At 30.8% G+C, this 27,619-nt stretch overlaps 5 protein-coding genes across 7 annotated transcripts; 2 read left to right on the top strand and 3 right to left on the bottom strand.

Moving 5' to 3' along the window:
- Positions 1-89: 89 nt before the first annotated feature.
- Positions 90-1,056, top strand: LOC108468908 (photosystem II reaction center W protein, chloroplastic-like). The gene is made up of 2 exons (XM_017769774.2): positions 90-297; positions 647-1,056. Exons 1-2 carry the CDS (start codon positions 204-206, stop codon positions 946-948), a joined length of 396 nt encoding a protein of 131 aa, XP_017625263.1. The 5' UTR covers positions 90-203; the 3' UTR covers positions 949-1,056.
- A 910-nt stretch (positions 1,057-1,966) lies between these two features.
- Positions 1,967-5,850, bottom strand: LOC108467754 (transcription factor UNE12-like). Of its 2 annotated transcripts, none has more exons than XR_008269706.1 (7): positions 5,151-5,850; positions 4,255-4,374; positions 3,795-3,860; positions 3,391-3,456; positions 3,185-3,262; positions 2,781-3,089; positions 1,967-2,303 (listed from the first exon to the last, which is right to left on the bottom strand). XR_008269706.1 is itself a non-coding variant. In XM_053018454.1 (7 exons), the coding sequence occupies exons 1-6, from the start codon at positions 5,505-5,507 to the stop codon at positions 2,859-2,861; spliced, it is 918 nt and encodes a 305-aa protein (XP_052874414.1). In that variant the 5' UTR covers positions 5,508-5,850; the 3' UTR covers positions 1,967-2,303; positions 2,837-2,858. The 2 variants fall into 2 exon arrangements, 1 of the variants encoding a protein (XP_052874414.1); XM_053018454.1 differs by having other exon boundaries at positions 2,837-3,089.
- Positions 5,851-14,812: 8,962 nt separating this feature from the next.
- On the top strand, positions 14,813-19,188 carry LOC108467728 (tryptophan synthase alpha chain-like). Its single transcript, XM_017768480.2, has 9 exons — positions 14,813-15,134; positions 16,401-16,547; positions 16,626-16,691; positions 16,824-16,932; positions 18,003-18,079; positions 18,271-18,348; positions 18,427-18,504; positions 18,766-18,825; positions 18,915-19,188. Exons 1-9 carry the CDS (start codon positions 14,943-14,945, stop codon positions 19,047-19,049), a joined length of 942 nt encoding a protein of 313 aa, XP_017623969.1. The 5' UTR covers positions 14,813-14,942; the 3' UTR covers positions 19,050-19,188.
- Positions 19,189-20,204: 1,016 nt separating this feature from the next.
- Positions 20,205-21,570, bottom strand: LOC108467794 (splicing factor U2af small subunit B-like). Its single transcript, XM_017768569.2, has one exon. The coding sequence runs from the start codon at positions 21,337-21,339 to the stop codon at positions 20,494-20,496; it is 846 nt and encodes a 281-aa protein (XP_017624058.1). The 5' UTR covers positions 21,340-21,570; the 3' UTR covers positions 20,205-20,493.
- Positions 21,571-23,027: 1,457 nt separating this feature from the next.
- On the bottom strand, positions 23,028-26,713 carry LOC108467420 (V-type proton ATPase subunit F). 2 transcript variants are annotated; one of them, XM_017768023.2, is made up of 5 exons: positions 26,506-26,713; positions 26,345-26,424; positions 25,211-25,292; positions 24,261-24,343; positions 23,028-23,495 (listed from the first exon to the last, which is right to left on the bottom strand). In XM_017768023.2, exons 2-5 carry the CDS (start codon positions 26,405-26,407, stop codon positions 23,331-23,333), a joined length of 393 nt encoding a protein of 130 aa, XP_017623512.1. In that variant the 5' UTR covers positions 26,408-26,424; positions 26,506-26,713; the 3' UTR covers positions 23,028-23,330. The 2 variants fall into 2 exon arrangements, with proteins under 2 accessions (XP_017623512.1, XP_017623513.1); XM_017768024.2 differs by lacking the exons at positions 26,345-26,424; positions 26,506-26,713 and adding an exon at positions 25,760-25,883.
- Positions 26,714-27,619: the final 906 nt, after the last annotated feature.

The raw sequence follows: 27,619 nt of genomic DNA on the forward strand, positions 1-27,619 counted from the left end.
TGATCAGTATCTATTTTATAGGTGGATGTTGTGCCACGTGGATGAAACTTATTGGGTATATATCGATAAGAGATATCATCAAAATCTAATGGCAACCTTATCATTGTTGATAGACACATTCGCCATTGCAGCCAGCCAAAATCAGCAACCTCAAGCTTTAGCAGTTGGTTTCTCTTTCTCCTCAATTCAAGAACTAATAAAGTATGGCAACCATTTCAGCTACCTCATCAATCACCATTGCAGCTTCTCTTTCATACAAGCCATCATCACTCAAGCTCACCACCCCAATTGCCATTGGTAAGTTTTTTGGGATTTCGTTTTTGGGTTAAATTCTGCTATTAAACTCGGGTACATTGTTATTTTCATATATTATTCAATAAAAAATTATTAATAGATTGTTATTTGTATCAAGAATTCAAAATTTGAAAAATATAAAGATTTATCGAAAGATCCAATTGGAGAATATTGAGTAAATATATAATTGTATGTATAGTACATGACTAGTAATTAAATTTAACTACTAGTGCTTGGATTAAGTCTGCAAAATTGATCAAATTAGAGTATAATGATTAAATCCATAACTTTCTATAAAGTACAATGACTAATAACATAATTATTAATAATCGTTTTTCTGTTCTTCTTTCAGGGTTGCCAACAATGGCGAAGAAAGTGAAAGTGATGTGTTCTATGAAGGAGGAGGAGGAAAAGAATAGCTCTAGCGTTGGCATGAGTGCTGCATCGCTGTTAGCTGCAGCAGTCATGTCAAGCTCACCGGCTATGGCTCTGGTGGATGAGAGAATGTCCACCGAAGGAACTGGACTTCCCTTTGGGTTGAGCAACAACCTTCTTGGGTGGATCTTGTTTGGTGTATTCGGCTTGATATGGGCTCTTTACTTTGTTTACACTTCATCCCTCGAAGAAGATGAGGAGTCTGGATTGTCCCTCTAAACCCATAAAAGTGTAACTTCAAATTTTAATTTTTGGTGTTTTTTCATTGTAATGAAAACTACTGCATGTCCAATGTGTGTATAATTGGTTATTGATGTACGTATCTAATTGTTTCTTCATTTGGGATGGGAAGGGATAATAGGATTTCAACCAATCAGTGTTTCATAAGAATTTTAATTATTAATCCAAGTAAAATTTAATCCTTATTGTTTGATTTGAATTTGATTGATATGAAAAATTAAACCTATCAATTCAAGTACTATAATTTTTGGGATAAGATATCATTGATCTAGGATTAGATTTAGCTCTGGTTGTTTAAATCGAACCAGTTAATCGGATTAGTTAAAGTAGAAATCAATTAAGTTATCAATTCGAGAAGAGGTATCAAATTGATTAATTTAACGAATTAACACAGAGTGGTTAAACCAAACTAAAAAATTGATTGAATCAATATTTTTATTTTTATTTTTATTTAAATTTTTAATGATTTATTTAATTGAACATGTCGAACCGACCATTGATTCTATTCTGAAAAACTTAATTTATTTTATTACCTCGGCCAAAGGTCACTAAACTATTAAATTCACATTTTAATTGCTCAACTTTAAAAAATTACAAACGGATCATTAAACTATTTAAAAATTTTTTTTCTTTTTAAAATCTAACTAGCAAGTTTCAAGTGACGATTCAATAATCAATGTAATTGATCATTACTCATTTACGAGTAAAAAAATATACTTTAAATCTAAGTTAATTTGATAATCAATGTTGAAGGACAAAATTCATAACATTCATAACTGTTTTCTTTTTGAGAAAAATTAAATTGTAAAATTAAAAGGAAAAATAATTTTTGATTAATATAAATAGTAAAAATAGAAAAAGCTAAAATAACAATAAAATACAAAATTACCAACTCAACCGACCACTGTATGTCTCTACCCCACTGAGTAGCTCAGACCAATGATTGAACATCCATTATACTAACAATCAATTAACAAGTTGAAAGAAGAAAAAAAGGTTTAGTCAAATTACTTTATAGGAACAAAGTTACAAAGTCCATTATCACGAAGTATCAGTTGGACTTCAAAGCAACAACCATTTTTTTAATGGGCAGACATCACCCTCATTCTTCTACCTTTTACTGCAATTCCTCTTCCAAAATACCTTCTTACAATATTATTACACACACACATATATATATATATATATATTTGCAGGTCTAACAATCCCACTAACAAAAAAATTTAAAGTCCCCACTATGAGAGTGCCCTCTTCTTCCATCATTATCCACTACCCCCACCATTGAATACAAAAGAGATCACCATTGACAAATCCGGACATGAAGGCCCCCCTTCCTGTATTTTTTTTTAGGCAGACATTAAACCATGTTTGAAAATTTTAAAAAGCAAGTGCCATGGCATCTGGGGACTTTTTTTTTCTTTAAATAATAATTCATTAATTCTTTTTAATTTAGTCAATTTTAAAAATGATACTAAATCAATCAATTACGGCATTAATATTTTTCAATCTGTTTTACATAAATTTAATGGGTATATAACAACTCTAGCACTCATAATTCATATAATTTATTAATTTGATCTTAATTTAATAAATTTAACCTATAATATTTATGTATGTGAATATTAAATTAACAAAATATATAAACATCAAGAACTAAATATGTTATTATACCAATTAAAATTATGTACTGTAATTAATCATCCTTGATTGCTCATTTTCAAAATTGATGGGAATTAAATTGTTTCAAATTTTTTTAGAGGGATTAATTTACCCAAATTAGAAATTAAGAGGAACTAAAGAGATCTTTTTACCTTTTTTTTTTCCTCATAGTGTAGGACATATAGGATGGACTGTGTGGGATGCATACCCTTATTTTTTGTTTGTTAGGGTTATGGAGGGGGATCTGTTTCGGGCTTGATGATAGAAGAGGTATCCGGTGGTTGCGAGTGGTAGATGGCGGTGGCTAGTGAGATTGGCATAATGCAAAGAGCTTTTGATTGAAGGAATTGCATGGCAGCTCCTACGTTTTCTTCCATGAGCTTGGCTACTTGTCGCTCGGTGCCGTCGTTTGACCATTTCTCCCATGCCGGTTGGTTCCTTCCACTGTCACCGCTTTCGTCCTGGTGTGTGTATGTAATAGAGGAAGCTCGATAAAAATATGTTGTGAAAGGAAATGAGGGATATGCATATATATGAATGGCTGCATGGTTATTACCTCGACTGATGATAATGGGATGTCTGTAACAAGCGGTGCCACTGCCCCCGCCCCGCCTAACCTACTCATACTCAAAACCTGTTAAATAATCAACCAACAAATCACCACCGAGTGTATTGACAGAGGAAAACTTCTAAAACGACAAGACACGTTCATATGACATCATAAACAAATCCCAAAGGGAAAAAAACCCAAGCTAACGATACCTTAACTTGGAGCCTCAGGAACTTGACATAATCTACAATTTCATCGAGCATGACCGCTCTATCAGTCTGCATAAAGAAACATGTCACGAAGATATATTATACATCGTTAAACTTTCTCAATTGTTTAACACCCCAGACGCACAAATCGATCGTAGTCACCCATGTCTCAAAGGGATCCCTATAGGCTATAGAATAATTTGACTAACAAACAATAAAGTTAGCTCGGAAATCAGCCCAAGGAAGCGAAGAAACCCTCTATCGACAATAAAGTTATGACAGTTTTAAAGCTTCCACATCACAAGGTTGGTCATAAAGCCATATTGCAAGGTTATACAAAACTCACACAATCACTTCATAAGTACATTTTTGGAATGATTACAAAAAGAAAAAAGAGAAGAACTGACCTTGTTAACACTAGGAACAAGTTCCTGTAATGCTCGGATTCTTTCAGCAATTCTTTCCCTCCGCAACTGTACCAAGCGAGAAAATAGAAAAGGTTCAGCTACAATTAGTGAAACTGCAACCACATGTCGAGCAGGTTGGCTTTGCAATTCCACAACGTGAAGCGGCAATCTATATTTCTATATGTCCAAGCTACGTCTTATGATTAATCAGTTTCTTTGTGAAGCGAACTTTCTCAGTGCACATCAACTGATTAACAAAATTATCGATATAAAAAACACCTTATATCATCGAATTTAACACTACTTAAAAGAAAAAGCACCAACTCAACCTATCCGGTTTCTAGCTTGCTAAAAATTTTCCAGCTATGAAACTAATTTAACCATGCCTTTCCCTTTGATATGTTTTATCAGTCTCGTGTTTGCTGTGATCGTTTTATTAATAGTAAATTAAGCTTTTTACCCGTTCAGCAATGCTATGCGGATCCGTGGCCTGTCCTCGTCTAGCCCGCACCCTTGGACGCATTGTTGGTGGATGCGGTGATGGAGCAACGGTAGCCGGCATTGGTGAACCATGGAAAACCTGAAAGTTATGTATAAGTCTAGATAGAGTTCACATTACAAGTAACCAAATTACAAAAACGAATAAACTCTATATGATAGCAAAAAATCAGTAGAAGTACTATGGAGACCTTGAACTAAGAGTCAAATTACATTTTACCCCTTCTACTAAAAAATAACAAATTAGTACATGTATTTTAGATCAAAGAGCAGACCGGTCCTTCTATTAAAACTTTCATCCATTTCTACCATCAAAAACTGATTCGTGTACATTGTCATGAGACACACTTGACACTCCATATATAACTATTTGGTTATTTCGTCAACCACGCAAGTAAAAATTTACGTAGAAATGGATAAAAAATGTAATTGAAAGGACTAATTTAGTCTTTGATTTATCATACATGGACTAATTTGCTTATTTTTTTAAGTAAAAGGGTAAAATACAATCTAACGAGTTAGATTCAGGGCCTCCATGTTACTTCAAACATAATGAGACACTGTTGTGAATTTTGACAGCTTCAACAAATAAGTGAACCCTCTTGTATGATGTTAATGAAAACCTATTAAAAACCAGTTTCTTTAGGAAAACGAACCGTTAACAAAAGACCCAACTGCTACACTCAAATGAGAAAAAGCATAAGTTTAGTACAATTATAAACAAAAAGAATCAAACTGTCAGTAATTTTAATGGCCCTTAAAAGTGAAATAAACAAAAAAAAAATTTACCCTTTTTATGGAATCAAAGAAACACAAAAGCAAAAATGTTGACAAATTACTGGGTTTTTTTTTCCTTACGTTTTTAACTGAGGAAGCCCTGCCATCAACGACTTCATCGCGAAACCGCCTGCTGCTACCACCAGAACCTTCCTCCGGCTTCAAGAACCCGCCGCTTTTCCCTTGGTCTAAGCTCAACCCCAACGGAAAAACCTGACCGGGAAACGCGCCGCCTCCACCGCCGCCGATTCCGCCGAGATGACTGGCTCCATCGCCAGAGCTGAGTTGTAGAAACATTGGCGTTCCGGCACCAGCAGTTGTTCCTGCCAGTCCACCGTCGGGTCCCGCCAAACCCGTCTCAGAAGGCGCGAAGTTAGGGAATCCGAGGATTTGCTCGAGGAAATCATCAGGGGAAGCCTCGTTGGGGTTGCTAGCCATGTGAAACCCGAAGAAGTATTAGCGGAAGTGAGTTTGAAGTGAGTCCAAGTACCGAGTTAAAGCCACCAAAGATCATCAACATGCAAAAGAAATGGCGAAAAAAGAATTGAAAACCCAACAAAATATTTATAAACAAAAAACACGAAATTATTTCATATCTTTGCCTTTCTAGCTTAAATCCTTCTATCAACGTGAGAAAGAGAAAATTTTGAGGTTTGGGGTTTCTTTTCTGTTCTTTACTTTCAGCTCTGTGAAAGTAACAGAAATGAAAAGAGGGACTTTTTTTTTTTCAAAGGGATTTTTTTGTTATCCTTGTAAAAAAATGTAGCCTTTTATGTAATAAAAAGGGGATGGAGCTCGATCAAAATTGTGTGGAAAACCTTTTCGGTCTAATTATGGTTTTAGTCCTTTTTCTATGTTGAAATTAAGGTTTAATTTTTTGCTATACTCTATACAGCTATGTATAAAAGGAAGGCGTAAGGCCTTCCACAATGGACACCTGTCCATTTTTTTTCCTTTCTTTTTTTTAACATAAGAATATTATGTGTAAATTTTAATTTTAATTTTAATTTTAATTTTCTATTTTTCTAATTATAAAAATATTCTCTTCAAATTTGAGATTTAATATATACTTTAATTTTGACATAATTTAATATATCAACTTTTATAATATCATTAATTAGTCTGAATATTCTATTCTAAATAAAATGATTATATAAATTTTAAAAATTATTAACACTGTTAAAATTTTTATTAGATTTATATTTGTTATAAATGTTATTTTTTGTTATGAGGATATCAAGTTTATTTTATTTTTAAAATGACACATCAACATAAAAAATTTTAACTGTGTTATCAAATGGGTCTAAATTTTAAATGCGAAAAATAGAGAGACTAAATTATTGAAAATTAAAGTATGGAAATTAAATTCTAAATATACTAATAGTACCAAAACTTTGAGCAATTTGTAACCTTAAATTTTTATACTATAATTTAGTCAAAAATAAATAATTAACTCAATACGAAACATGAGTGGAAACTATATTAATTTGAGATTATTCGTGTTTTTAACTTTTATAATAGGCCTAAATTGGTTTTATTGTTGTTAAACTGGTGGTGTATGTACTTTTTTTTTATGATTATTCAATCACGCGTTTAGGGTTACGTAGAATTTAGTCAATCGTATTCAATTACTAATAAATTTGTTATACTTGCACACTTAAGCATCTCGTGTCATGGAAAAAGCATCCCCATGACATTATGGAAGACAAATTAGATCTAATCTCGTTAATATTTTTACCTCCCAAGTTAAGAATCTTGAAAAATACTCACATCACGATTCATTGAAGTCATAACTTAAGTATAACCACACAGCTCTCATTTATGAGGCAATAACTTAACAAATCATATTAATGAGGCAATCATTTATTAAGGAATCCGCTCTGGCTTATTTCCAATGGCAGCATCAAGGGGGCTAGTAGAGGCGTTTGCCCCTACCGGTTTGGTATATTTTGTCTCTATAGGCCTTTTAAATTTGGTAAATCTTAGTTAATAAATAGTAATTTTTTTTATTTTGATCCCTGAACTTTTTCAATCAAATTTTGGTCTCTCCACTATAAATTTTTTTGCTTGGCCTCTACTTCTTTCTCTTATAAAAATCATCTCTTTAAATATTGGGGACATAAGTATAACCACACAGCTCTCAAATCTAGATTTTATTTTAGAAGGATTGGAATTAAATAATAAATTATTGACATGTCAAAATATAACTTTACTATGTATTAGTTTATGATTTCCTCGTATTTGAAATGGCTGAATATATATATTTATTACTTTTTTAGAAGTTAAAGTATAATTTTGCAATATAAGTCTATAATTTGACGATTTATAAAATGATGAATTGCAATTTTCTATTTTGGGGAGACAATGCCACTACTTACCCATTGTATTCGCCCCTCCTCAACTCCAATACCATATTCAAAACTCTAAAACCACCATCCTCAACGACTCTTTGAACCACTTACAATATGAATCGTTACCATTTTTATCAATACTAATATTCAGATAATTTATTCGTTATAATAAATAAAATTGTATTATAAAATTGGATATAGTAATAATATTATAAAAACAGAACATTAAATTATTTTAAATTTTGATTAGATTAGTAAATCTACAAAATTCAGGGATTAAAAACAAATTTAGACTATTTTTGTTTGTTTGTTTGTTTTGTTTATGTGATTTGGTAGTTGGTGATATCAAAACGACGACAATTTTATTTATGATTAGCGCGTTTTAGCTTGGAAGAGTGTGAAGTGTGAACAGTGAATTTCAGGCTCCCATATTTTTCCTTTGGTTAAAATACATGATAGGTCCATGTACTCTTTATAAATTAAAATTTTAATCTCTATATTTTATTTTTAGAAATTTAGCCTTTCGACTTTTCAAATTTTTACATAAAATTTTAATTTACCTAAATTCTCATAAACTATTAACACAATTATTGATATATTTATTTTTATTTAAATGTATATAATTCAATCAAAATAAATTTTCATATAAGCTTCATGTGTATAATTACACTGAATCAAAATTCATATATCAATTTGCACATGAAATCAAAGTTGATGTATAAATTTGAAATTTATCTATTTACTACTAATGATTAGATTTTCTTAAAATTGTATTTAATAGAAATGATAAATATAAAATTTAAGTTAGACCTGTTTGATTAGCAAAAATTTCAACTAGATGAAAATTATTTTATATTTTTAATAATTTTAGATAAAATTTAATTAAAAAGTGTTGAAATTTTATCCTTCAAATATTTTACTACTCTTCATTTTATTGTAAATTAGGTTTTTGTTTGAATTTTGTTTTCTTACTTTTTTTTTCTTTCTCAACATCAGCATTCAAATTAAAAGTTAAATATCAATTATTAAAATATTTCATATTTAAATTTAAATTTATTTAAAATTAGGATGAACAAAATCATATTTTATTCAAAAATTTGATAAAAATTTAAATTTTGAATTAAATAGTTCAAGTTATTCGAGTTAATCGAGTTATTCGGACCAACTCAAATAAAAAATAAAATTTTCGGTTTAACTCAAATAGGAATTACACAATTCAAGTTATCCGAATAAGAAAAAGCAAAATTACATCGTTTTAATAAATGTTTACCTTTTCTAAAGTTAAAAAGTAAAAACTATTAAGTTAAAAGGTAAAACTACACCGTTTTAATAAATATTTGCCCATTAAGTTAAAAACAAAATCATTGTATTGTTTATGTAGTTAAATAACCAATTCATGTAAACACAATATTAACTATAAATAATAGGATTCGTTAATGACTTGACTCAAAATTTTTTGACTCGATTTGACTCGGCTGGATTGAATGCCCACCCCTATTTAAAATAGACCTGATCATGGGTGCCTGGCCAGAAGGCCCACTCGAAATTTGGGAGGGTTTGAGCAAAAATATAAGCCCGAAAAATTAGCTTGGGCAAAAAAATAAGGCCCGTTTAAAAAATGGGTCGGGCCTCAGGTAAGGCATTTTTTGCCCGATCCAGGCCCGGCCCGACCCGAATACACTAAAAGGAAAAAAAATCTGCTTTTTTTAATATTATTTTTTTGTTGTTTTCTCCCTATTTTGTCACCATTTTACTATTATATTGCTACTATTTTGTTGTTATTGTTTGAATATTATATAAAATTTATTTTATTGTTAATTTTGTTATTGTTTTAGAGACATTTGATTGTTAAATTGCATCTATCTTAGTGTTATTTAAGTATATATATATTTTAAAATTTATTTTCAATTTGTTGAAAAATATTTATTTTGATATTTTTAGTACTTTTGATGCATTATATATTTTTAAATTATATAAAATTAATATGAGTGGGCGGGATTTTAGTATATTTATCCGAGTTGGGCTTGGGCAAAATTTTAGGCCTATTTTTCGAGTCGAGCCTGGCCCGGACCTAATAAAAGGGCCTAAAATTTTAGTTGAGCCCGGCCCGGCTTGGCCCATGCTCACCTCTAATTTAAAATAACATAAAATATTTAAAAATAAATGTAAAAATATGATTTGTTAAGTTTTAAATTTAAGATTTAGTCAATATTATAATTATATTCCATACATAATTTTAAATAATAATATATCAACTAAATTTTATAAATTGAATTTAGTTAGTGAAAAAATCTCATAATTTTAATAATTTTTTATATAATTTAAAACTACTTATAATTCTTCTTCAACCCTTAAATAAAAAGATAATGCACTTTAACACACTCGAACCCACATATTTTTACATTGACAACAATAACCTCAATCTACATAATTTTAAGAAATCTTAAATTAAATGTTATTATCATATCACTTGCGTAAAAATCACGTCTAAATACAAACAATAAATTAGTTATAATATGAAAATGATTGATGAATAAATTTATTAAACTTCCTTATTACCATGCTCAAATCGGGCAACTTGCACCCTCTTTTGTAATTTCCAAACAAAAATAAGAACTATATTCATAAAATAATATATATCTCTTTGTCAAATGTGGTAAATAAATTATCGTTTTTTTTCTTAAATTAGTTTGAAAAATAAAACTAACCTATAGAAACATGAAACATGAGAAGTTTTTGTTGCACGCGATTTTAGAAATAAAATTTTTTAACTTTAAGGACTAATTTGAGAATTAGATTATATTTTAGGGACCAGTTTTCGAATAAAGGCAACAAAAACTATGAGTGATAGATGAATAAATAATTGGGGTAAATCTCAAAACTACTCATAAATTTTAATTTAATATGTAATTTGATACATAAACTCGATTTGATATATTTACATAAATTAAATTTTGATTGTGATTCAAGTATACACGTGAAACTTTTTTTCTTTTCATTTGTGTATATTTAAAGAAATAAATATATTGATTTATTAGCATAATGACATTTTTGTTCTCTAACGTTATAAAAAAGTTATTTTAGAATTTTATTTAATTTTTCGCTTTTTTAAGCTCTTGAATTTACATTTTTTGTCAAATCACCTTAAAATTGATGAAAAAGAAAAGTTAACGTTTGTTAACTTTGTTGACGTGACATACACGAGGATGGTATGCCAATATTTAATTAATTTTTTAAAAATTGTACTTTTAATGATTTTTAAAAATATTTTTTGTATTTTTATTTTTAAAATTAATTAAATGCTTAGTCATCTATGTGACAATCCACATGTATGCCATATCAACAAAGTTAAAAATATTATTTTTCATCTATTTTGAGGTGATTTGACAATAAATAAAAAATTTAAGGGCTAAAAATGTGAAAAATCAAATAGAGGCTAAAATGAATTTTTCTATAAAGTTGGAGTGTCAAATAAATCAATATGCTAAATTTTTTACATTTAATAAATATAATTATTTGTGTATACAGCATGTAAACTCTAAATAATGTTATATAGAAAATTGTATTAATAGTTTATAAAAATTGAATATTTTTATATAAAATTATATAAAACCAATATCCATATATAACATTATGTATTGTACCAAAATTAACGTTGCAATTTGCCTCTCACATCATGTATTTGTTTTTGTTTTTTTTTTTGTTTACCAAATAAACAAGTAAGCCAATGCATTAAAAGCAGCCAATGCATTAAAAGCGTGTAAAATGTGTTTGGGCTAAAAGGTGTAATCAGGCCATCTAGAATATTCTTAAGCTTGAATTCAACTCAAAAATTGGAGTTTAAGTTCAAGCTTGAATAAGCTTATTTACTAATTTTTGTATTTAAATGTAGTCTAATAATTAAATTTAAAGTTAATAATATATATTAAGGTAATAATGTAATTTAATAATATAAAAATATAAAAATTTGATAAGATTCACAAGTTATCTGAGTCAAGTACTATTAAACTCGTGTATTTTTAAAATCAATGATAATATAAGATAAAACTTTCATAGTTTAAAATTTATATTTATCAATCAGACTAATTATATAGTTATTTTAAGTAGTATATCTAACATATTTTATAATTTAAATTTGATAATTTTTGGTAATTTTAACATTTAATTTTTAATTTATCAAACGAGAAATTAATACAGTTAAATAATATTGTTAAAATTTTCTAATAAAATTGTTAACTTGAAAATAGATAATTAAACAATTTATATTAAAAAATTAGTTTGAATAACTTATAGGCAATAAATTAGTAAAAAGTAATCCATTAATTAAAATAAAATGAATTGAAATAATGGAATTACATTAGAATCATTATTAAAAGTTTTCTTTCTTTTTACAATAACATTAAAAAAAATCACTTGAGTATTTGATATAATAACAATACATTTTCGAGTTCAAGAAAGTTTTAATCAATTTTATAAAATGAATGAATGAAATACTGAAATTTTAGTAATAAATTTGTATTAGAAAAGTCATAATTATATTTTTTTAAAAGTTAAACTATGCTTTAGGTTTATGTATTTTTGTACATTTAAAATTCAATCTTTTGTTGTTCTTTCAAGAAATTTAATTTTCAATGTTGAGAGTAGACCTATGTTGAAAGGGTTACGTGTAGTATGGAGAAAAGGCTTTCGACAAATGGAACTAGAATGTGATAACACACTTCTGTTTGAGTCCTTGTTGGTTGGTGGTGCAGCTAACAGCAAGTTGGCAGAGTTACGATTAATACATCAATGGTTAGGGCTTAGTTGGAAAGTATGAGTTTGTCTTGTTTCGAGAATCCAAAATGTTGCAGTCGGCTGCATAGCTAAATATGCGAACACGGGACCTGCAAATTTACAATTGTTTGATGCACCTCCGGACTTTGTACAAGGGGTGTTATTAGATAATAGTATTAAGTTTGCATTGATGTAATGTTTTGAATAATAATGTCATAGCTTAAGAGCCGTCAATTTCTACTGAATTTTTTTCAATATGTTGCACTAACAAATTCAATAAAATTATTTTAATGGGGTTAATAATTGGATCGAGAATTTTAAATTTAAAAATCGAGGGACTAAATTATTGAAAATAAAAGTAAAAAAAATTAAATTCCAATATACACAAAGTATAATGAGTTCATGTGTGGGTTTTAGTATGAGTTAGTCAGCTTTGTTTGGAATTTTCCAATTCTTAATTTATTTGTGATGTAATAATTTGATTCTACTTGTTCGAACATCTTTATACCTAGTTGTGCTATAATAGTTCAATTCTACTAGTTCGAGATTTATATTTGTATTTTGATTTTATCATTAATGTAAACTTAAAAAAATTAAAAATTCATAACTTTTCTTTCATCATGAGTAGGTTTGTCTAGATTTATTTTAAGGGAAAGTATTTCGATTTTTGCTATTGATGTTTTTAGATTTCACAGGGTTAGCGAATGATAAGTATTCAATAGGTATATTAAAATATTATATATGCATATAAGGAAAAAGATATGTGACAAATTTTTAACTCAACTTGTAAAGTTTATACTTCAAATGTACCAAATACTAACCCTTACTTTAATGTGTAAATATTTTATACACGTCACTGAATTTTTTTAAAATGCTACAAGCTGATTGAAAGTGCGACAAGTGTCACATTTATTTATATAATTAAATTTTTAATTATTTTACTCCAATTTATAATGCATTTATCAAACTCTAAACCAATTTGTGAAATCATTCTAGACACACATTCTGAATTTTTCAGTACCATACTTGAAAATTTGGCTTTTTATTAAAATAAATTAAAAAAAAGAATTATTTATCAAAATAGGTTGTCAGCTCAATTATATACGAAAATGAGGTGTTTTGTTCATTCGCGCCTATCTGACAGGCGCAAATGATTATTTTATATTATTATTTTTTTAAATAAAATATTATTTTTTATTTTTATTAAAAATATTTAAATATATATACGGGTAAAAATACGGTTTAACGGGTCAAAATACGAGTAAAAAAGAATCGAGCCTATCGGATAGGCGCGATTAATCACTCCTAGTAGATAGGCGCAAATGGGCAGCCCGAACAGTGCACCTCCAATTGCTTGCATGTCGCCCACTTGCCTGCCCCCGCCGCCTCGACAGTCCCTCCCTGCAGCCTCTGTAATTTATAATTTTATTCTCAAAATTTTACTTTATGGGAATCGAACCAACTCATTCAAATTCAATAAAATAATAATTATGTTCAAAAATTCTTATTTCATATTTTTCCGCGTTCAATTTACAAAGTCTACCACCATGTAATTATAGTCAAGAATATTTCTAATCTTTTTATTTTTTTTCTAGATAAGGGCACATCTTTATTACATCAAAAAGAGATAAATAAACCATCAAAATTAAGTCTGATTATTGAAGAAGCATAATATCGACTCACATATTTAAACAAATATCGAGCCCGTAAAGAATGATTATTATTTTTATTTATTTGAAAATCAAGTTAAAATTTATACAAACCTATTTTTTTTAAACTTTAGCATATACATAGAATATGATTGGGATCATAAAAGAAACAATACGATTGGTAACTTTCACCTGCTACAAAATTTAGAATATTGATATTGTATTCACTAAAATTTCGAATATTGATATTGTATTCACTAATTATAGGAGCATAACAAATACTTCATTTATATGCCGTCTAATTAAAAATCTCTAAATTTATTTTAGTGAAAAAACCAGTATCCACCAAATCATTTGATGTGTTCATTTGATAATCGGGATATATATAGGGGAAAAGATAAGCTCGTGTGGGCCCCACCACAACCATTTGCGCCTCTGAGGTAGGCACAATCATTTTCGCCTCAGAGAAAGGCTCGATTAGTCGCGCCTCTCAAGTAGGCGCAACTTGTATTCGTATTTATACGCGGGTCATACTGACCCGAAAATATTTTTTTAATATAAAATAATCATTCGCGCATGTCAGATAGACGCGAATGAAAAAAACATCCCATTTTGATAAATAATCTGGCTGACAACCTATTTTGGTAAATAAATTTTTTTTAATTTATTTTAGTAAAAAACCCTGAAAATTTGACAAAATGTCCTATTTATTTATATACTATTTAAAATTTTTATTATATTTTATAGGAGACATGTTACCCTCTCAACAAAAAGTTCATAAACAATTTTCTAAAATTTTGGAAAAGAAAAACATTTACCTAGTTATACAAATTGTAATTTTTTTCTAATAAATCTTTTTAAATTGCAGCAACCCAAATTCATAATTAGGCAACTATAGATTTTCCTTTATTTGGTTGGAGAAATTTTTTTATTCCATTAACGGTAAAAAGAAAACTAGAAAATTTTTTATTATAATGGGACAAATACAATGATCTAAATCTGAATAAAATTTTTCATAAAAATTAGAGCCTATTTTTAATACAGAGAGCAAAAGGAAAGAAAGAAACCCTTTTAATCTCTTATCAAAAAAGAACACAGTAATGGCTATTTCTTTGAAATCTACAGCAGCGGGATTGTTCCAGTTAAAGAACCACAATACCCATTCTCCGTCTCGCTTTCCTTCATTCAAACCCTTAGTTTCAACTAAGAGATTCACTCCAATGGCTGCTCTTGCTACTTCTCAAACTCTTGGCATTTCTGAAACCTTCTCTAAATTGAAAAATCAAGGCAAAGTAAGCATTTTTCCCTTTTTTATTTTATGGGTATCTATTTCTCTCTCTCTCTCTTTTTTTTTTTTTGCTGTTAAAATTGATCTATAGTCTTATTATGATATAAATATTATTTTATGTTCTATTGGTTTGTTTTTGTTTGTGATATTTCTGGGTTTTGAGTTTGATTTGAGTTGCAACAAGTCAAAGTAAGCATTTCTTTGGTCCTATAAATTGAGTAGCAGAAATTGATTTATGGTCTTATTATGATATATATATTTATATATTCAAACTTCATGTTCTGTTGGTCTGTTTTTGTTTGGGATTTTCTGTGTTTTGAGTTTAATTTAAGCTGCATTAGAGGAATCTTTTGTCCTGTTAAGATCATAGGCATTGTTGAATCGATTCTTTTCATGGGTTTTATCAATATGGTAGCCAGAGTTTAGTTGGCTTTCATTGCCTTATTAGATAGTGTTGATGCAAGGAGAAGGTTGTGGTGGTTTGTGAGGGTTCTTTCGGTGAGTGGAGAGCCGTAAGAAGGTTGAGATGATCGGAATGTGGATGTCAGGAAAGGATTGGAGAGGAGAGAGTTGAGAGTGCTAGAAGAAAGAATGTCTTGGCCCTTTTTCCTGGTGCCAACAAGCCTTTAAGGGGTTGTTTTTGATAGTTTTCAAGGTGCCAAGTGTCGTCCATTTATTGGTGCCAATAAGCCTACTGATGCTTTGCCGTTGGCATGGGCTGTCATGTCCAGGGAATGGATATTAGTAATGTGTGAATGGCAAATATCCTATCCATGTCTGGCATATAGTCTCATCGGATTGTGCTCGCTGGCATCCTAGCTCGCAAGGTGTCCTTAGTCAAAGGTATTGACTTACGGGGTCATAGGCTTGCAAGTTGTAGGTATAACAGATAGGTTTTTGAAATTCTAGATAGAAGATGTGACTGTTTGATGAATATAAATTTTGTGCTTAATGAAAGAAAATCTTAGTTATTTTGAATATTCTAGAAAAAGAAAACCTATCAAGAGAGGATGAAAGTTTTTAAAGTTGAACCAAATTACTACGCATTGTTTTGTTTCTATAAGTTTGAATAATAATGTCTATGTTTGATGACATGAATTCTATACTTGCAACTTGGAAGTATAAAATGCCTTAGCTATTGATTGCCGGTTTATAAACTACTGGAGAAAGGATGGAACTTGTTGAAGAAAATTCTTAATAATATTTGATGGTTTGTTATAGAACTTTCTAAAAACATAAAATGTGACTTATAAGCATTCTATGTCCGAAGGTTGCATTCATCCCCTACATCACAGCTGGTGATCCCGACCTTTCAACAACAGCAGAGGCTCTTAAGGTGCTTGATTCATGTGGCTCGGACATAATTGAACTAGGTGTACCATATTCTGATCCTCTGGCTGACGGTCCTGTGATCCAGGTTTGTTAACTGTCTAGTTGTTTGTCTATGTGTTTTATTTAAATTTTCAAATCTCTTAGTCATGTTTCTTCTGTTTAGGCTGCGGCTACGCGTTCTTTGGCAAGAGGAACCAACTTGAATGCAATTCTTTCGATGTTGAAGGAGGTATGAATAGTACTCAGTGCCGTCGTATCAACAAATGGAAAAAATGGAAGCGGATAGAAATATTGTTATATATATGTATATATAATTTAAGTTGAGGGTTATATTCTAATTATTTATTTTTAAGTTGTGCAGGTGGCTCCACAGTTATCTTGCCCGATTGCTTTATTTGCATATTACAACCCAATTCTAAAGCGTGGGGTTGAGAAATTTATGTCCACTATAAGGGACGTAGGCATACAAGGTAATCAACACATTATGTTTTTCTTAAATTTTTTTGGTTAAATTCTGCTATTAGTCCCTGTACTTTGTGAAAGCTCTGGATTTAGTCATTGTACTTTAATTTGATCAATTTTAGTCTTTTTACTTTTTGGATCGGTCAATTTTAATCACTGTAATTTTCGAATTTTAAAATTTTAGTCCTGACCCAAATAGTAGCATTTAAATCCATTTGGTTAAATTCAATTACTAGTCCTATACTATTCGTACAGTTGCAGATTTTGTCCATATTTTCCAATTGGATCATTCTAAGTCCTTATACTTTTCAAATATTGAAATTTCAGTCTTGACATAAATGACTGTCGTTAATCCATTAGCTAGATTTTTATTGAGCAATATGTAGAAATAACAAGCTAACATAGTATTTCACATTTGATAATATGTTTGTCGCATTAGATTTTGGAAATAGCAGAACCTAACTGAATGATTTAGTAGTTATTGTTTGGTGAAGACTGAAATTATAAAATTTGAAAAGTACAAAGATTAAAAATGATCAAATTAAAGTAGGGTTAAGATCCACTCATTACTTTTTCATCCATTAATATCCAATGCAATGATTATCACCATTCGAATGTGTAGGACCCATCTATTAAATGTGAAAATAAACTTGTGAATATTGATTAAACATGCATTGGATATTAATGGATGAAAAAGCAATAGAGTGGAGCCATTAAATTTGAAAATGAACATGTTAAAAGTATGGGGACTAATAGCAGCATTTAACCTACTTTTTTAAAGAATTTCTTAACTGTTCAACTATTCTTGGTTTCCACGTCGTTTTCTTTGTAGATAGCATCCTATAGAGGTAGTTGATTATGTTTTTTGTTTTAAATTTTTAGGCTTTTATTAAGAAAACCCGGAATTTTGAATATGTTGTTGCTCATGCTGGCTTTGTAACTATCTAACGATTCGTTTATATAATCCGAAACATAGGCCTAATACGATTTTTCGTTGCGGAGATTTGGTTGTTTTTTATTCTTGTTCCCTTCAAGAATCCCAACGTGCTTACCTTGATAATTCCGTAAATATTTGCAGGACTGGTGGTTCCAGATGTCCCTCTAGAAGAGACCGAACTTTTGAGTAGAGAAGCTCTCAAAAATAAGATCGAACTGGTATGTTCCGCTATAAGAATATCTTATCTACCTTTATTACTACTAATAAATGCCCGCTCGTAATATTTGAAGGCAGCATTACGACCCAATTAGCTATAGTCTAAATCATAGCAATGCTTTTTCCCCTTTTTCGTTTCTGCAATAAATGCTTATAGTCAATCTAGTACGACTAATCTGCTTGTGTGGTTAAGGTAATGCTTACAACACCAACTACACCGACAGACCGAATGAAAGCTATTGTTGAAGCAGCGGAAGGATTTGTGTATCTCGTAAGATCCTCTTCCAAAGTTGACCACTGTTTTTCTTTCCCGTATTGTTTTCCTTGATTACTTTTGTCTTTAATGCAGGTGAGCTCAGTTGGAGTTACTGGTGCTCGTGCATCTGTTAGCGATCGGGTTCAGACTCTTTTAGCCGAAATTAAAGAGGTTTGTATCGACAAATAAGAATCACTATTATCATTAGTTAGCATTATATGTTTTAAACGTTCTTGAATAGTCCTTGATTGGTAACTAAGTCGAGCTTGTGCTCGGTGCATTTATCAAAGTCATTACAAAAATCTTGTTTAGGTGACAAATCAACAAACCTTTAATAGATTCTATTTCTTTCCTTATTTTACAATTATAGATTTTGATAATTCAAGTACCCTTTTTACTTGCATTTTGACGGTTTTAACTTCGGTACGGCAGGTAACAACCAAGCCTGTTGCGGTTGGCTTTGGCATATCGAAACCCGAGCATGTGAAGCAGGTCTGTCTTCCTTTGTATTTACCAATTTTTGTTTTTGGGTTCAATGTAGTTTGCTCATTGAATGAATGAGAATATATTGTGACGAACAGGTTGCTGGATGGGGAGCCGACGGTGTGATCGTCGGGAGTGCGATGGTGAAGGTGCTGGGTGAAGCTAAGTCTCCTGATGAAGGATTGAAGGCATTAGAAACTTTTACCAAATCCTTGAAATCTGTACTTCCTTGAAAGTTTTAATGGGAACTAAATCAGACTGGACACTTTTTTCCTTGCAAATTGGAATTTCTTTGAAATAATGTAAAAATCTTGGGTTTGAAAGTACAATTTTGAGATCGAATTTTATTTTTAATTAGTTTTTAAAGTTAAATTCATTGGGTGCTCTGTCTTATGGGGGATACAATAAATTTCTGAATTATTTTCTCTCGTTTGAACTCGAAAAATGATCTTTAATGTCATCAAAAACTTATTCAACCAAACTTCTGAACTCGAGATGTGAATTGTGCACATAATTTTTCTACTTTCTTTGAAATTTAAAGTTTTAATCATTACTAAATAACATACATTAAATGCATTTTATTATTTTTAAAATTTTATACAATAAATATATTATTTCATATCAACTAATTTTTCTCTCAAAAAAATAGTTATTTTCATTTAATTCTATAAATATATTATCTCATATGTACTAACATATCAACTAATTATTTTCTCTAAAATTAACAGTTATTTTCATTTACTTCTAAAAAGTTAGATCATTTTAGTTGAGGAATGTAATAATGATTTTGAATCAAAACTAAATTCTTAAAATTCGAAAAAATATAATACTCAAATTAGAGAAAAATTTAAATCCAATTTACATATAAAATATGATAAAATTTCAAAATTTAAAATTAATAAAATAAAATTAATAAAATTCTGCATAGTAGGTTTCAAAAATTAGCTAAATCCTAATATTTATAATTCCTATACTTTTGAATTTTAAAATTTTAGTCACACCAAACAATTAACTTTTAAATTTATTAAGTTATACTATTTTTAAAATATGATGTGATAATATTATTATCACATCTACTCCCTAAAATTCAATTAATGAATTAATGGCTATCGTTTACTTTTAGAAGGATCAAATTGGAAAATATGGACTAAGATAACTATAGGCATAATATAGACCTAATAATTGGACTTAACTTCACATACTTAACTGCTACTATCTGGATCAGGACTAATTTTTTTTTTTTAAATTTAAAAAATATAGGGACTAAAATAGATCAAATAATAGAGACTAAATCTATAACATTTACAAAGTACCAAGGATTAATAGTAGCATTTAACCTGAGAGAAGAACTTTAAGAAGAGCATAAGAATCTGACTAAAACAGAGTACTTGAGTAAGCAAATTAAAGCAAGAACTGATATTAAAGTAGCTTGAATCTCTTTAACAATGGACAAAAATAAAAGGAAACTATTCAACAGAGATACAGATACTCCCTTTAAAAAGACATTGTAACAGCTAAAATGGTGTCACGCATAGCTCGAAATGAATATTTAAGTTTTACCCAAAGTTGCAGAAACATAACAAAAACATTTCTGAAATTAGAAAAATAAATAATTATAACCAAAAAGGGAAGAGAAATGAAAATTATAGATCAAACCGTGGTCTAAAGAGCTTGCTCTTATGGCTTCTCTTCCCTTTCTCGATTCCATTGTTCAATCCTGGCTCTACGTTCTTCACTCCCTTCCCTAGCAGGTGGAGGGCTTCGGCTTCGGCTTCGACTATGGCTTCGTTTAGGACTTCCATTTTTTCTCCGACCACCGGCGTCACGGTCAGTCCTATCAGGTCTTCGACCATTCCTATCGCGATTATCATCACGGTCACGGTGACGGTCGCGATCCCTATCACGGCGGGGGCGAGGACTTCCGCTTCTGCTCCTACTCCGATGTCCTCTGTATTTCCGGTAACTTCCGAACAGTTTCCTTCTAAGGTCTCTCCCAATTACTTTGACGTGCATGAAATTGCAATAACCACCACGGTTACAGTTATTCTCCTCGTATTGCCGACACGTGGCTTCACGGAAATCGGTAACCGGGGAAAAATCGGCAATGATGGGTCGACCGGAGTAAAACCTTCCTTGAAGTGCCTGGAGAGCGGCTGCCGCTTGATCTTCCTCCCTGAACTGAGCATATACGTTTCCAATCATGTGATCGGCGAGGTTATCACAAACGTTAAGACTCTCGATCTCACCGAACTTGCTTAGTTCCTCGTAGATATCCTCGTAGAAATCCTCGAAATGTTCCTGGATCTTGCGAGGATCTATGGGTTGTCCTTGGGGATCTACTCCGGGAGTGATCATATCTGGCCGCTGATACATGTTGGAAAGAAGGATGGTTGGGGAGATCGTCGGCCGGTTATGGAGACGTGAGCACCGGTCACCGTGCCGGCAAGCTCCAATCTTGAAATAAAAGGGACAATTAACACGGTCCTTCTCGGTACCGAAGATAGAGGCTAAGTGTTCCGCCATTGTTGAAGGAAATCAAACACAATAACGAGATTATTAAATTTAATTTCTATTAAAAACAAAAGGGATGAAGAAGAAATAGAATTGGGAAGCTATGGTAAAGTTAGGGTTTTCGAAACCCTAATTTTTGGAGTTCTTTTGGAAAAGAAAGGGAAAGAGAGAGATGGAGCATACGCCGGGGAAAGCCTTCGTAAACAAAAAGCAAAGACCGGTTGTTTGGTAAATGATGGGCTTAATGATCCCTTAAACAAAATGGGTCTATGATGGGCTTTGAAGAGAAAAAGGGTGAACTACACCAAAGGTCATAAATTATTAGTATGTTTACATTTTAGCCACTCAACTTCAGAAAGTTACAAAATAGTCACTATACTATTCAAATGTTTTCATTTAAGTTACTAGACTGTTAAGATTTTTTTAAAAGTCTAAATGGTGACCTTCGAGCGACAATCTAATGATCGGTACAATGGAACAATACCTATTAACAAGTAGAACATATGTCAGATCTAAGACAATCTGATGGTCAGTGTCAAAGAAGAAAACAATTTAAATTTTGTTTTGCAAATTCGTGATGTTCAAAGTTGTTTCATGAACTGTAAAAGAGAAGGGAAGTTTACCCTTTCGATTGGTGTCGAAGGTGAGAACAGAGAAGACCATAAAACTACGATTTAAATAGCTTGATGACTTAAATAAAAAATTGCAAATAATTTAATGATCATTTTGTAAGTTTTTAAAATTGAATGAGTAAAACATAAACTATCAATAATTCAATGATTTTGGATGTAGTATACCCAAAGAAAAAATGTGAAAGTATTTAGTAAATTGCTCTATTATAAGGACAAGAATAAATTAACCCTTCTATTATGAAATGAATCAAAGATTAAATTTGAACAAGATTTAATATTTAAACTGCAAATGAAAAAAGTTATGGCATTTTTTAAACAATGGTTATTAACTTTGTCATAATTTGATTTAACACTAACTTTTTCTTTTGTTGATACCTAAGACTATCCATAATTATTCTCCAATTACATTTCAACACATTCAAACCCTTAAACGAGCTAAAACTCAATCAACATGAAGCAACTAATGTGAACTAATGTTAATCGGTCACAAATTGACTTAGCAGATAGTTTCACCAAAGAAAAAATTGTTAGAATATAAATTAATGAAAAATCAACCAGGAATCTTAATTGCATCCCGTTGGAGAACTTTAGCATTTTATAAATTTGTGCAAACCAAAATTTTTCAGCCAGACTTGTTGATCCTAAATCCATAATCCAACATAATCCAAACTCAAAATTCTGAATTGGATTGAATTCATTTGGACTCGATAACCTTAAAATAATTCGATCTTGAAATGATTCAAAGTTAAAATGACTTGAAAAACTCTGCATAACAAATTCGAAATTTCCATAGCAACGTAGAATGACACGAACTGAAGTCTAAACCCAAAACTGACTCTCAACCAAAATGACTCAAAACCCAAAAATTTTATCTTATAAATTACCCGGACTCAAATTGATATGATCTAAAACCAACCTAGCCTCGCCAATTAATAGTTCCAGCTACAAGCTTACAAGGCCATATAACACTAGTGGAACTTATTTTTCAAGTACCTTAAAACGAGCTACAACAATTTAATAGGCTCCCTACACCATAGATTCCAGCTTATCTTTCTCTAATCAACAAGATTTCAAGCAAACCCGGCCAGAAAAAAGAGTGCCATTCAATAGAACCATCGTTACCTTAATGTTAACAAGGAGGCATCCGTTGGATGATGACTGATGAATCCTCCGAACTCTAGTCAAACATCTTATTCAATTAAAAAAAAAAAGCCACTAAAGCATATCTCCAACTAAAAGTTGCATACTGTAGTTCATGGAATTTGAGACGAGAACCACTACCAATTGTCTGGAAAGAATAATTTTAGTCACCCATAATAAACGAATCATTAAGGAAATAGAAACACAATGAGACTAAGTGTCTATTGGCATTTAACGCCTCCCAGATGCCACTGATTCTGCAGAAAAGAGGTATTTAACCCGTGAAAGAACTGAATCATGTGCCGGATCATATGGATGATCCTTAGATGGAATCTCCAAGATCGCTGGAACAGGCTTGTTGTAGCTATCCACCAGAAACCTTATCATATTTGCAACCTGCGATTAAAAAGGTAGAGGGCCACAGCTTAATTTAGCAAATACGAACTTGGTTTCCAATGCAATTCAAATAGAAATTCTGTACTTGTGTCTGGACCGGTTATCATTATAGATAAAACTATGAATGTAAAAGATTCAAAAGGCAGTGTCATTTGGTTAATCTAACTAGGTAGTAGGCTAGGATAGCCAATATCAGAATAAGATGAAATTATCAATAAGACAGTACGAGCAAGCAAGACAAGAAGTAGAACACTAGCTGGTCATGAAGAAGTTTAGGTACTAACCATATTTTACAGAGGCATTTTATCAAATGGCATATCTTTTATTTGATCAGATCTCATCATCGGTATTACTAATGTAGCAGTCCCTATTATTGTTATTGATAACATGATTCATGTAACAAGAAGTTAGAGAGTCACTTAAACACTGCACTTCATTACTGAATCCAGTATATGTGTTTCTGAGCTTTAAGGCAATATAGGTTAACATGTCACAGATAATTGACCAACAGTCAATTCTATGGAGCAGTGTAAGTGTGACTTAATAATGAGATGGAAGCAAGAGAATTTACATGATCTGTGCGACTTAATAATGAGATGGAAGCAAGAGAATTTACATGATCTGTGTTTGTTAGCATTTCATAGATCTCCAGCTACACATTACAACTTCTGTGCACGATACAGCTTAACAAACATATAGATATTCGCATAAAAACTGCAGAATAGAATTGATGATTTATGGCAATATCTGCTGGAAAAAACTTACATATTGGCTAATCAGAACGACAGCAATATCCTCCCGTGTAGTGAACTCCTTAAACGTATCTTCAATTTGTTTAACAGTGGTTTCTAACAGGCAGAAACAAACGCATTGAGTGAGTAAATGATAAAAAATCTGGAAATATTTAATTTGAATATGAAAATAACCATCCGCGATGATTTGTTTATAGAAAAACCTAAAAAAGAAAAAGCTAAAAGATGTAGAAATCTGATATTTATTCTGATCCCAACAAGTCAGACAACTATGCATTGTCCTTCCTTTTCTATTTCCCTCCCCTCTATTGCTACCAAATGAAAGGACATTTCCTGATAAATGGGTTAATTACTTAATTTTCCTAGTCAACACACATACAATGCAAATGATGTCATATTTAAAACTTGAAAGACATATTCGTACTTCTCTATGAATTGTTTATTTTTACTAGTCTTATTAATACTTGTTTCAACACAAAAAGGCACAAACACGTGGTTCCCACCCAAATAAAAATTTAATAACCAAGGCACCTAAAAGTCCAAAAGAAAAAATGACTTGAAATCATAGGTTCTGAGAATATAATTCAACTACGGTTGCATGTGTTAACAAATATGCAACAAACCATGTAGTTACTTTGATTTGAAAAAGAAAACTGTATCAACGGCATACATTTAGTTTAAAAATCCTAAACAGCATGTTTCCTTATTCAATATCTAGATTGTGATATTCCACTCTTTATCTAGACAGCAGATAAACCACGGTCAAGCTGAACATAATTTGGCCAATTCATATACCCTAAGGTGATTAAGAGAAAGTAAATAACTGCTCAACCTTTGAATCCAATGAGCGAATAAACTATCAATGGCAAGTATGCAACTATAAAATGTTGACAAGAGTTTGATGAAGACCATACTTAAAATTTCAATTAATAGTAATAAAACATAGAAAGTTAAAGAGCTTACTTGAATCTACAATAAGATAATTTGTCTTCCTTCGCAAGTCAACATTACCCACACCAGCCATTAGAAAACCAATCACCGTGTCCTAGCCCAACAAATTATAAGTCAGACAGGTCAAGTCAAATAAATTGTGAATTACATATAATGACATTTATCATTATGTTAACAACATTAGTAGAACATATATTCATCAAACCATACCATACACATACTCTTATTCTTACTACGTTCTATTAACAAAATGAGGAAACATGGAAAATGACTGGATATAGATGTTTTGGGGGAATTCTTAAAACAGTATGGCAATGAGTGATCTTTTCTATAACATATTAGAATCATTCAGAAAATGAAAAACTCGCCAATAAATTTATGATGTAATGAACTTATGATAATTTTTCATAGAGCTAAATCTGAATGATATTTACTTTCACTGGCACCCGAAACAAGCAGATTAAACTGAGATTAAGGATCAGCTAGCACAGTTAAATCTGTATGGCAATGAGTGAACTTTTCAATAACATACCAGAATCATTCAGAAAATGCAAAGCTCACCATGAAGTTTATGCTGCCATGAACTAATGGTAACTCATCATTGAGCTAAATCTGAATGTATCTACTTTTCACCCTCATCAAAAACGACAAGCAGACAAAGCTGAGTTTAAGGATCAGCTAGTGAAGCTAAATCTGTATAGCAATTAGTGAACTTTATAACATAGCAGAATCATTCAGAAAATACAAAGCTCACCACTAACTGTATAGTGTTATGAACATATGATAAATTCATCATAGAGATAAATCTGAACAGTATTTACTTTTCACCCTCGTCGAAAACAACAAACAGACTAAGCTGAGTTTACAGATCGGCTATCACGTCACTACTAAGTCCAAGCAACACGCGTCAAACTTAATAAAGTATTTTGTACCAAATCACACGATAGCTGCTACAGTTGATGTAACTTACTCTTTCTTTGAAAAAAAAAACAATAAATCTCTTGACATAAAAATTCAGGCAGTACAGAATTAATCCAGAAGAATTACCGGCAAATTTATAGGAGAAAATGCAATGAACTACATAAAAAACTGCAAAAAGAGCGAGATCTGTGCACTGATTTAAGCAGCTTCAAAAGTAATACTCACCTCGTCGGCAATCATTGCAATAAAAGCTGAGTTGCTAGTGGGGATTTGAACTCTGTTCGCCATTAATTAAGTTTTTTGAACTACAAAATCAAAAGGTCACTTAAAAGCTACGCAATTGACTTGGATTTTAGACCGAATTTGACGAGAAAAAAGAAATTTACCTTCCTCTAATGGATCGCCTGCTCTTACTTGCGACGTTCGATTTGAAGGATCTACACAAATTCACAGAGGCTGATTGTATTGCTGGTGGAAAATTTTCAGATAATACTGGGCCAGTGAAATCGGAATATAAAACGCTCTGATTTTGAGTAGAAAAACAATACCAATAACACGACAACGTTTTTTCCTCTACTCGAGATTCTTCTTTTCTTTAAATAAATCTTTGCGTGGCTAAAATGTATTCCACCTTTACAAAGGTAAAAATATTATGAAGGTCCTTGTAGTAGCAATTTTATTGCATTTTACTCTTTTTATTAAAAATAAATAAATTAATCTTTGTAAATTAAATTAAAAGTAAATTAATTTTTCTGTTAAAAAATTATTCACATTATTAAAAACTAGCGTGACTGATGGAATATTCATAAATAATATGTGACATGTCATGTGTATCTCATATTGACATATAAGAATCAACTTTTAACAAAAAAATAGATAAAATTAAAAATATATATATCAACCCTATTTTTGAAATAAAAAAACCAACATTATTTGACAATTAATTTATTTGTTATTCTTAAATGGTATGATAATTAAATTATTCAATTTAATTAACAGTGGAATTGAATTGTTAAATAGTATACTTACCTTTATGACATTTTATTTTTCTACAATCATTAATTTTCACATCATGCCTAAATTATTCATAAATCCTCATTCATCAATTTATTTATACTTATTTATAAATAAGAATATATAATAAAACATATTACATGTTAAAAAAGAAAAAGTAGTTGTAAATATAAATATAAAATAAACATAAAGAATTAAAAAAAAATCCTCACCCATAAACTAAATGTTTCCACTTCACCCTCGCAAGCTTATTGCAACTAGAAGTCAAGTCTTGTACATTCTGGACCAAAGATAAGTTCATCAATAGGATCCTTGAAGTAAAGTAAACATACATTATGTTGTGAATGGGCCACAAAGCACCACCGTCAACATACAAGAGAATTAGGTAAATGGTCCAATAGCAAACACGAGACCCAACCGCAACCGCAAGACACCTCAAAGATTCAATGATTTTGTTATAGGAGCCTTGTCAGTAGAGGAGTAAAA

The sequence above is a fragment of the Gossypium arboreum genome, chromosome 8 (assembly GCF_025698485.1).
Source record: "Gossypium arboreum isolate Shixiya-1 chromosome 8, ASM2569848v2, whole genome shotgun sequence".
Lineage (NCBI taxonomy): Eukaryota > Viridiplantae > Streptophyta > Magnoliopsida > Malvales > Malvaceae > Gossypium > Gossypium arboreum.

Excerpts from the sequence above, each read along its gene's own strand:
- LOC108468908 (XM_017769774.2), top strand. The coding sequence starts at position 204 with ATGGCAACCATTTCAGCTACCTCATCAATCACCATTGCAGCTTCTCTT. Across the intron at positions 298-646 it reads CACCACCCCAATTGCCATTG|GGTTGCCAACAATGGCGAAG; the intron begins GTAAGTTTTTTG and ends TTCTTCTTTCAG.
- LOC108467754 (XM_053018454.1), bottom strand. The coding sequence starts at position 5,507 with ATGGCTAGCAACCCCAACGAGGCTTCCCCTGATGATTTCCTCGAGCAA. Across the intron at positions 3,457-3,794 it reads TTGTTCCTAGTGTTAACAAG|ACTGATAGAGCGGTCATGCT; the intron begins GTCAGTTCTTCT and ends TTCTTTATGCAG. Across the intron at positions 3,090-3,184 it reads TCCCATTATCATCAGTCGAG|GACGAAAGCGGTGACAGTGG; the intron begins GTAATAACCATG and ends TACACACACCAG.
- LOC108467728 (XM_017768480.2), top strand. The coding sequence starts at position 14,943 with ATGGCTATTTCTTTGAAATCTACAGCAGCGGGATTGTTCCAGTTAAAG. Across the intron at positions 18,349-18,426 it reads CGGAAGGATTTGTGTATCTC|GTGAGCTCAGTTGGAGTTAC; the intron begins GTAAGATCCTCT and ends TCTTTAATGCAG. Across the intron at positions 18,826-18,914 it reads AACCCGAGCATGTGAAGCAG|GTTGCTGGATGGGGAGCCGA; the intron begins GTCTGTCTTCCT and ends TGTGACGAACAG.
- LOC108467794 (XM_017768569.2), bottom strand. The coding sequence starts at position 21,339 with ATGGCGGAACACTTAGCCTCTATCTTCGGTACCGAGAAGGACCGTGTT.
- LOC108467420 (XM_017768023.2), bottom strand. The coding sequence starts at position 26,407 with ATGGCGAACAGAGTTCAAATCCCCACTAGCAACTCAGCTTTTATTGCA. Across the intron at positions 25,293-26,344 it reads TTGCAATGATTGCCGACGAG|GACACGGTGATTGGTTTTCT; the intron begins GTGAGTATTACT and ends TTGTTGGGCTAG. Across the intron at positions 24,344-25,210 it reads TTATCTTATTGTAGATTCAA|AAACCACTGTTAAACAAATT; the intron begins GTAAGCTCTTTA and ends TCTGCCTGTTAG.